At 36.0% G+C, this 10,472-nt stretch overlaps 1 protein-coding gene across 1 annotated transcript; it reads right to left on the bottom strand.

The window, feature by feature from the left end:
• Positions 1–202: 202 nt before the first annotated feature.
• On the bottom strand, positions 203–9,891 carry LOC128652074 (aquaporin-5-like). Its single transcript, XM_053705025.1, has 4 exons — positions 9,529–9,891; positions 3,851–4,015; positions 2,657–2,737; positions 203–415 (listed from the first exon to the last, which is right to left on the bottom strand). The coding sequence occupies exons 1-4, from the start codon at positions 9,889–9,891 to the stop codon at positions 203–205; spliced, it is 822 nt and encodes a 273-aa protein (XP_053561000.1).
• Between the last annotated feature and the right edge of the window lie 581 nt (positions 9,892–10,472).

Genomic DNA, 10,472 nt, shown 5'->3' with positions numbered 1-10,472 from the left:
TAGTTTCAGTTTCCATCTCCATTGTTTTACGGCTTAAATGCTATAATTAATATTCCACTTCATTACATATTAATACACAGAGACAATATGTACACAGCATTCATCCAAAAACAGAAGCATTCACACACACTATCATTCTCACTCGGATTTTCAATATACTAAGCAAAATTTCACAGTGTTGTATCAATACACCGATAGATTTTTACGCTTTGTCCAAATTCTTATGATAGTTGTGAAAAGAATTCAGCTCTACAGAATGCTTGCGGTGTTCTTCTCTCTCCCGTTCATGTTCTGGGTCATAGTTACCCTTCAGAATGGACAGTCTATCCAGAGGACCTCCCTCAATAGGGAAAAGTAGATAATTATAGATAATGGAGGCAAAGATTCCACCAACAATTGGACCAACCCAGAATACCTGTATAAATATTAAAAATAAATTTCATCTATATATATATAAGCTTGGTATCATATGAGAAAATATGATACAGTAAATGCATTTTAAATAACATCAACTACAGACATGAAAGTCAAAATTACATTTCTTTTATTATCTTATCTTATTATTTCTCTTTTGCAAGGGTTAAACACACAGTTATATGCAAATAACTGTGGAAAATAAAATGATCTAACATATTTAAGACATTTATGTCTAAGTTACAAAGGCCACATTTACACAGTTGTCGAAAATGAGTTATTGTCGGTTGCTAAACATGATTTTTAGACGTGCACAGCAAAAAAAGTTGTTTAGTTTTCATTAGTTAATTAAATAATTTGGTTTTGGTAAATTAGATAAGTTGAATAAATAATTTAGTTTCAGCAAATTAGTTATGTTAATTAAATCATTTTTCTGATCCATTCGTTATTTCGGATCCATTCTTTATTCATATTCATTATTCTAAAGTTTGTATATAATGAATATGAATAAAGAATGGATCTGAAATAATGAAAGAATCAGAAAAACAATTTAACTTAATATAAGGAATATACTGAAACAAAATTATCTAAACCGCCGCCCCCCCACATCGCCAAAACTAAATAAAACCTATTAACCTCTAAACCGCTGTCCCCCCACATTGCCAACACTAAATAAAAACCTATTAACCTCTAAACCACCATCCCCCACATCGCCAACACTAAATAAACTTATTAACCTCTAAACTGCCGCCCCCCACATTGCCAAAACAAAATAAACCTATTAACCCCTAAACTGTTGGGTATGTCGGTTTAGAGGTTAATAGGTTTATTTAGTGTTGGCAATGTGGGGGGGGGGGCGGTATAGAGCTTAATAGGTTTAGTTAGTGTTGGTGATGTGGGGGTATGGTGGTTTACACGTTAATAGGTTTATTTAGTTTTGGCGATGTGGGGGGCGGCGGTTTAGATTTATAGGTTTAGTTAATGCTGGCGATGTTGGGGGGACAAAATAAACCTATTAACCCCTAAACTGTTGGGTATGTCGGTTTAGAGGTTAATAGGTTTATTTAGTGTTGGCAATGTGGGGGTGGGCGGTATAGAGCTTAATAGGTTTGGTTAGTGTTGGTGATGTGGGGGTATAGTGGTTTAGACGTTAATAGGTTTATTTAGTGTTGGCGATGTGGAGGGACGGCGGTTTAGGGGTTAAAAGGTTTAGTTAGTGCTTTAGTTAGTGTTGCCGATGTGGGGGGATGGCGGTTTAGAAAAGATTAGTTAGAATGAATAAGAATGGATCCGAAAATTTGAAAACTGATTTATTCGTTTTCGGGATTTTAGTTATGGTGCTGATTTGGAAATTCGGATTCATCGAAAACTAAATTCGGCCGAAACGAATTGCACATGTCTTATTTTTTTCTTTTTAGCACTTAAAGGGACATTGTACTAAAAAATGTGTTACCAGTGACTTGTCATAGTAGCTGCAGAGTGTAAGATGTATAGAAAATTGTTTTGTTACGTTTATCTTTGTATATGAAACAGCATTTTTTTCTGATTGAAATCTTTGTCCACTGCTCCCAAGAACATGCATATATACATGATCTGAGCATTCAGCAGCAGACTTCCTAATCTTATCCCTCTCTCTTTCTAAATGCCTCCATATCTTAACACTCTGTCTACACACAATGGGCAATATTTAGGGCCTGATGCTAAAAGCATTGTCACAACAGCACTATGTTATAAAGGGGTTGCCTGTCATTTTTTTTATAAAGGGATGAAATCAGTGTTAGAAGGCAGTCTCCCCAAGAGGCGTTTTACCCTACTTAACTGTGGGGGGCAATGTTTCTCTGACACTGGCGGAAGAGCATCGCAACCAGCATTTTTAGGTTCAGATGTAGGTTATAAATAAGTATATAAATAAAATCCCAGTTATGGTGAAACCTCTTTTAAGGATGTAGGAATCTTTTTAACCCCTTAACAGCTGTGACATACCCTGTACGTCGCTGCTCTTTAAGGGATTGTTTGGGTGTAATAACGCGGGTCTTGCCACGAGCGGCAAGTCCACGCTATTAGGCCTTCCCTCCCTCCTTAGGCTTGCTAAAATAGCGTAGTCTTGTGAAAAACATACCCCCATAGAAACACCAACGACGTAGAGGGTATGTTGCTGGTCATTAAGGGGTTAAATGCATAATCATTTAAAATATGTTTTGTTTCTGCTTGACCTGATCAACAATGACCAGCAGATTCTTACCCAGTGATAAGTAAATTGTCCTGTAATTAGTGCTGGACCAAATGACCTTGCAGGATTCATTGAGCAGCCAGTGAAGTAAATCTGTATATGAAAGACATAACAATAATAATGATTGTATAAAAAACTTTATGCATGATTTAATTGCCATCATTTTCTGTTAAGTACTGATCACAGAACAATATAAATTTGCATTTCCAAACACACATTTCATTCTGCTGCAAGTACTTGCTAAAGAAAGGTGAACTGATTTATTAGTTTAAAGCATTTAAATCATTATCTCTTAAACCAAAAATGTTCTTTCCTTATTCAGATAGAACATATTATTTTTAACAACTTTCCAATTTGCTTCTATTGTGAATTTTGCTTCATTCTCTTGGTATCCTTTATAGAATGTGCAGCAATGCACCACTGAGAGCTCGCTAAGTGCAGTGGTAAACCAATAATAAGAGGTATATATGTGCAGCCACCAATCATCAGCTAGCTCCCAGCTCCTGAGGCTATATAGATATGCTCTTCCACAAAGAATACCAAAAGAACAAAGTGAATTAAATAATAGAAGTAAATTTGAAAGTTGTTTAAAATTATATGCTCTATCTGAATCATGAAAGAAAAAAAAATTGGGTTTCATATCCCTTTAAGAATAAGATGATTGCTAGTTTTCTTACCACTGATGTTATCACTTCTCAACCCTAATTGCTTAAACTGTTACATTTAAAAGGAAAGTAAATATCATGTAATTATAAGACATTTCTGTTGTGTCGCTATAGAATAACATATCAGCCACCAAATTCAATTAACATCCTTTGTTTTACTGTAATTCATTTTCAAAAGCCAAACTCCACCCATCTGATTTATTTGGGGTAGCCAATCTGGGCATCAGTCTACAGACAACATGGCTAGCCACTGTCATAAAGTTAGTATCAAGTACATTGTTTTGCAGATGTTATCTGATAAAGTCAGTTAGGGACAGATATGAAGTAGAGTTAGCCTTGGAAATTCAGCAGTGTGCATTTCAAGTACTGAGAATTAGAAATGGCTCACTTTTCAGAACTAAATTACATGAAAAGTAGGCAAAATAAATAATGAAGATATATTGCAAAGGTGTTTCCTTATACATAACTAAACATTTGAAATAATAATATCAAGATATTTACTGTTCTATTACTTATTCTGCATGAGTAATAATATTCATACCCCAAGGAGATGTCCTAAAGTGACAGAAAGTCCAATTGATAGCGATGGAGATCCCACATTGTCTGTTCGCCGACTGTCAGTTGTGCCAAAAATACACAAAACCAGCTGCATGGTCAGGAAGAGCTCAACCGCCACACCTTTTCCTGGTGTGGTATCATTACTGAGCTAGGGGTTCAGAAGAATATGTGTTACTACCTCAAAATAAAGTCCCTTATGTAACATTGCTAAATAAATCAGATGAGAAATACACCAGCTCCGAACCAGTAGAGCACTTATCCAATAGTAATAAAAAACAGCTTCAGGAGTCAGTAAAATTGTTGTTTGGGGCAAACCTTTATACCTCTCAGTCACATGTCTGTTTGGTTACTTCTTAGATACACCATACAAAGGATTAACCAAAATATAAATAACACGTTAAATAGGCGATGAAGTAAAAATGTATTTTTATTTATGATTATTATTATCAGGTTTGTAGAGTGCCAACAGATTCCGCATCAGATAGAGTGTAAAAAACACACTTTCGGCTAGATTAAGAGTTTTGCGTTATGAGCGGCTCGGTACTAACTTGAAAGTTATTTTCACCGCTCACCTCCCTATAATGCTGCTATTACAGGTTTGCAAAAACCTGGTGTTAGCAGGCAATATGGCAGCGTTGAGCTTCATACCGCACCCAAATACCAGCGCTGCTTTGAGCTGGTTTTACATGCTTGTGCATGATTTTTCCGTAGACATCAATGCAACACCTGCAATAAAGGAGAGTAAAGCTCCGTAATGCAGCCTCATAGATTCCTATGGGGAAAGAAAATGTATGTTTACACCTAACACCCTAACATAACCCCTGACTCTGAGTCTAAACACCCCTAATCTGCCGCCCCCGACATCTACATTACACTTATTAACCCCTAATCTGCTGCCCCCAATGTCGCCGCCACCTACCAACACTTATTAACCCCCAATCTGCCGACCCCAATGTCACCGCCACCTACCTACACTTATTAACCCCTAATCTGCTGCCCCCAAACGTCGCTGCCGCCACTATACTAAAGTTATTAACCCCTAAACCTCTGGCCTCCCACATCACTAACACTAAATAAATATATTAACCCCTAAACCTAACCCTAAGTCTTACCCTAACCCTAACACCCCTAACTTTAATATAATTAAAATAAATCTAAATAAATCTTACTATTATTACCTAAATAATACCTATTTAAGACTAAATATTTACCTGTAAAATAAACCCTAAGCTAGCTACAATATAACTAATAGTTACATTGTAGCTATCTTAGGTTTTATTTTTATTTCACAGGTAAGTTTGTATTTTTTTAACTAGGTTGATTAGTTTGTAAATAGTTATTAACTATTTACTAACTACCTAGTTAAAATAAATACAAATTTACCTGTAAAATTAAACCTAACCTGAGTTACACTAACACCTAACATTACACTAAAATTAAATATATTACATTAATTAAATACAATTAATTAAATTACAAAAAAATAAAAAACACTAAATTACAAAAAAGAAACAAAGAAACTATCAAATATTTAAACTAATTACACATAATCTAATAGTCATATCAAATAAAAAAGCCCCCCCCCAATAAAAAAACCCAAGCCTAAACTAAACTTGCCAATAGCCCTTAAAAGGGTCTTTTGTGGGGCATTGCCCCAAAGAAATCAGCACTTTTACCTGTAAAAAAAAAATACAAACAACCCCCAACAGTAAAACCCACCACCCACACAACCAAACCTACCAAATAAAATCCTATCTAAAAACCTAAGCTCCCCATTGCCTTGAAAAGGGCTTTTGGATGGCATTTAGCTCTTTTTCTGTGCCCAAACCCCTAATCTAAAAATAAAACCCACCCAATAAACCCTTAATAAAACCTAACACTAACCCCCAAAGATCCACTTACAGTTTTTGAAGACCGGACATCCATCCTCAACGAAGCCGGGAGAAGTCTTCATCCAAACGGCAAGAAGTCCTCAACAAAACCGGGCGAAGTCTTCATCCAAGCGGAGAGAATATGTCTTCCAGACAGGCAGAAGTCTTCATCCAGACGGCATCTTCTATCTTCATCCTTCCGACGCGGAGCGGCTCCATCTTCAAGACATCCAGCGCAGATCATCCTCTTCTTTCGACAGCTACTGAAGAATGAAGGTTCCTTTAAGGGGCTTCATCCAAGATGGCGTCCCTTGAATTCCGATTGGTTGATAGAATTCTATCAGCCAATCGGAATTAAAGTTGAAAAAATCCTATTGGCTGATGCAATCAGTCAATAGGATTGAGCTTCAATCCCATAGGCTGATCCAATCAGCCAATAGGATTGAGCTCACATTCTATTGGCTGTTCCAATCAGCCAATAGAATGCAAGCTCAATCCTTTTGGCTGATTGGATCAGGATGAAGGATTTTTTCAACTTTAATTCCAATTGGCTGATAGAATTCTATCAGCCAATTGGAATTCACTTAAAGGAACCTTCATTCTTCATTAGCCGATGAAAGAAGAGGATGCTCCGCGCCGGATGTCTTGAAGATGGAGCCGCTCCATGTCGGAAGGATGAAGATAGAAGATGCCGTCTGGATGAAGACGTCTGCCCATCTGGAGGACGACTTCTTGCAGCTTGGATGAAGACTTCTCCCGGCTTCGTTGAGGATGGATGTCCGGTCTTCAAAAACTGTAAGTGGATCTTCGGGGTTAGTGTTAGGGTTTATTAAGGGTTTATTGGGTAGGTTTTATTTTTAAATAAGGGGTTTGGGCACAGAAAAAGAGCTAAATGCCCTTTTAAGGGCAATGCCCATCCAAATGCCCTTTTCAGGACAATGGGGAGCTTAGTTTTTTTAGATAGGATTTTATTTGGGGGGTTTGGTTGTGTGGGTGGTGGGTTTTACTGTTTGGGGGTTGTTTGTATTTTTATTTACAGGTAAAAGAGCTGATTTCTTTGGGGCAATGCCCCGCAAAAGGCCCTTTTAAGGGCTATTGGCAGTTTAGTTTAGGCTAGGGTTTTTTTTTATTTTGGGGGGGGGCTTTTTTATTTTGATAGGGCTATTAGATTAGGTGTAATTAGTTTAAATATTTGATAATTTCTTTTTTATTTTGTGTAATTTAGTGTTTAATTTTTTTGTAGTTTAGTTAATTGTATTTAATTAATGCAATTGATTTAATTGTAGTGTAATGTTAGGTGTTAGTGTAAGACAGGTTAGGTTTTATTTTACAGGTAAATTTGTATTTATTTTAACTAGATAGTTAGTAAATAGTTAATAACTATTTACTAACTATTCTACCTAGTTAAAATAAATACAAACTTAGCTGTGAAATAAAAATAAAACCATTTGATAGCTACAATGTAACTATTAGTTATATGTAGCTAGCTTAGGGTTTATTTTATATGTAAGTATTTAGTTTTAAATAGGAATTATTTAGTTAATGATAGTAATTTTTATTTAGATTTATTTTAATAATGTTAAAGTTAGTGGGTGTTAGGGTTAGACTTAGGGTTAGGTTTAGGGGTTAATAACTCTAGTATAGTGGCAGCGGTGACATTGGGGGCGGCAGATTAGGGGTTAATATTATTTAACTAGTGTTTGCGGTGTGGGAGTGTGGCGTTTTAGGGGTTAATATGTTTATTATAGAGGCGGCGATGTCCGGAGCGGCAGATTAGGGGTTAAAAAATGTATTTTAGTGTTTGCGATGCGGGAGGGCCTCAGTTTAGGGGTTAATAGGGAGTTTATGGGTGTTAGTGTACTTTGTAAAACTTTAGTTATGAGTTTTATGGTACAGCTTTGTAGCGTAAAACCCATAACTACTGACTTTCAGTTTACGGTACGGATCTTGTAGTTATGGGCTGTACCTCTCACTTTTTGGCTGGACAGCAAACTCGTAATTCTGGTGCTGTGGAAGTCCCATTGAAAAAGGACTTTTTGAAAGGTGCGGTAGTTATGTTGTGTTACGGCCAAAAAAGTGCTAGACTCGTAATACCAGCGGCAGTGAAAAAGTAGCGTTATGAGGCTTTTTCACTCATAACGCAAAACTAGTAATCTAGCCGTTTGCAATTTATTTCTGTTATCAAAGTTAGTACTTTCTTTTGGACTCCTTGGTTGAAAATGAGCTCTTTTACATAGGATTATATGCCATACAGTGTTTAAGACGTACATGCTTCTGAGCATACCTCAGTATGCTCTCATGGAGATAAGAATCAACAAAGAATTCCTAAAGAAAGAGATACAGTTTATAATAGAATTAATTAGAAAGGTTGTAGTGTTTTCTTTAATTGTACACTCCATCTGAATTAAGAAAGTGTCATTTTAATTTATTTGTCCATTTAAAGCAAGTTATTTACGTACAACATAACCTAAAAATACCACATACTCTTTCATTCCATCCCACAATAAATGTGATCACTTTGAAAAATAAATGTTACATTGATCTGTATTACTACGGTCAAACAATTAGAAACACAAAAAAAAGAGAATCAGATTAGTAGATACAGGAGAGATTTACAGTACATACAGAAAAACAAAATAAACAGACTAATGAAAGAAACTAAAAACTTTAAAGAAAAGAGAGTCAGAGTATCAAGAAGGAGGAGGATGGGGCTTTCAATAGGAGAACGCTAATCACATAAAAAAAAATGAGAAAATAGATAAAATGTGAATTTAGGTGACAATTTGATGGGGCTTACAATAAGTGAAGTAAGGAATAGATATGGAAAAAAGAACCCTAGAATGAAAAGGGGGTATATAATGTGGAAGAAATAGGTTTTGTTTTTTTCCTTCATACTTCATTATGCTATAGTACACATTTTGTACTTCCCTATAATTATTATAATTAATGTTACTGCTAAAAGTACGTGTTTTGATCTATGTAGATTTTGTAATCTATGTAAGCACTAGAAATAAAACACTTTGTTAAAGGGACTTAAAACAAGTTGAGATAGAGACAAAATAATATGTACTTTAATTACTTTACCAGCAAATTTATACTGCAGTGCCTCGCCATTAACCCTTTCTTTAAGTTTCTGAATTGAACAACTCAACTCCCCCCACACTTCCTTTTATGGCTGCATCTATATCCACCATTGATTTGGTAGCATGCAAGACTTTAACACTCATCTGCTGGAGCATGCCTAGAAGCAAATAAGCTGCTGTGAACTCAGTTGAAATACAATGCCTGTGTTTCTGAAGTTAAACACTGATAAGGGGGGGGTTGGATCAGACTACTCCAGACAGCATGGCTATGTAACTAATTTTGCTCAATTTTGAAAATAATTTCAAATACTTGCCAGCAATTTTAAGACTTTTTTTTATTGCAAACTATTTTTTACTTAATTAGCCCTTTTAGGACATGCACAGATCTCAACATGTTTTATGGCACTTTAATGGAACAAATATTTCTGAGGATACCAAGACAATAAAGAATTTATGATTTGATCATGCTATGAAAATAGATGATGGCATTATTAGAGATAATAGCAGCATATACTGACATTGCTGGAAGGTTGGTGGATGCATGCTATAAACAAGCTATCTTATCCTTAGAATAATGACAAAAATAGAAAAAAAAAGCAAAAGAGCAGACAAGATTAAATATGCTTCTACATATTTTTTCATGTTTTTATAGCCACCAATAGCTATTACAATTAAAATTTAACCTAATGACTGTACTCTGCACTCACCATATTAACAGCTAAGATCCCTCGCACTGCTGATGGAGTAAACTCGTATAATAACCCGGCTCCGGCCACAGCTCCCAGCATCTGAGCCAGGATATAGAAAACTGCTTTACATAAGGAGATCTGTGATCCCACCAGAAAAGCCACTGTAACTGCTGGATTGAGGTGAGCTCCACTGATATGCCCCAGTGTCTGTACCATTGTGCCAATAGCTAGACCAAAGGAAAGAGCGATCTGCAGGACACTCGGCAATGATGAAGGCCAGGATAGGGCGCTTCCAAGGCCAAAGAATACAAATAAAAGTGTACCTAAGAATTCAGCAAATATGGCCCTTGAAAAAGCCCCTGAGCAGAGATTTCTTATCATGGTTGACACCAAGATGTTGAACCCCTAAATAACATGAAATCCCTTAGCTTGTGTTTTGTGCTGCTTCTTTTCTATGCTGAGAGCATCACACAGGGATGCAGGTATTTATTTCTTTAGGGTGGAGAAAATAATTTCAGGTATAGGTGTGGTCCTCTGGAAAATTTATTGTACAGTTGCAGATCTTAGTATTAATTATATTTGTATGTGCACATCACAACACTAGATAGCAGCAGAATGCTCCTAAAGGGTGGCTATTAACCTATCCCTGTGCAAATCACTTGAAATATATGTACAGTTTTCTATGATCTTATTATTCACATGCAAGTTTATATTTGCAATTTAATCAAGGGGTTGGTCATAATCTATCATTTCGTTGCAGATTGACCCTTTGTTAAAGGGACAGTCTACACCAGAATTTGTATTGTTTAAGAAGATAGATAATCCCTTTATTACCCATTTCCTAGTTTTGCACAACCAACACAGTTATATAAATACACTTTTTACCTCTGTGATTACCTTGTATCTAAGCCTCTGCAAACTGCCCCCTTATTTAAGTTCTTTTGACAGATATCCATTTTAGC

This window comes from Bombina bombina, chromosome 3 (assembly GCF_027579735.1).
Source record: "Bombina bombina isolate aBomBom1 chromosome 3, aBomBom1.pri, whole genome shotgun sequence".
NCBI classification, from domain to species: Eukaryota; Metazoa; Chordata; class Amphibia; order Anura; family Bombinatoridae; genus Bombina; species Bombina bombina.
Note: the sequence above shows the minus strand (reverse complement) of the source record. Positions and strands in the feature narration are given on the sequence as shown.

Excerpts from the sequence above, each read along its gene's own strand:
- LOC128652074 (XM_053705025.1), bottom strand. The coding sequence starts at position 9,891 with ATGATAAGAAATCTCTGCTCAGGGGCTTTTTCAAGGGCCATATTTGCT. Across the intron at positions 4,016-9,528 it reads GGATCTTAGCTGTTAATATG|CTCAGTAATGATACCACACC; the intron begins GTGAGTGCAGAG and ends CTGAACCCCTAG. Across the intron at positions 416-2,656 it reads GACAATTTACTTATCACTGG|GTATTCTGGGTTGGTCCAAT; the intron begins GTAAGAATCTGC and ends ATATTTATACAG.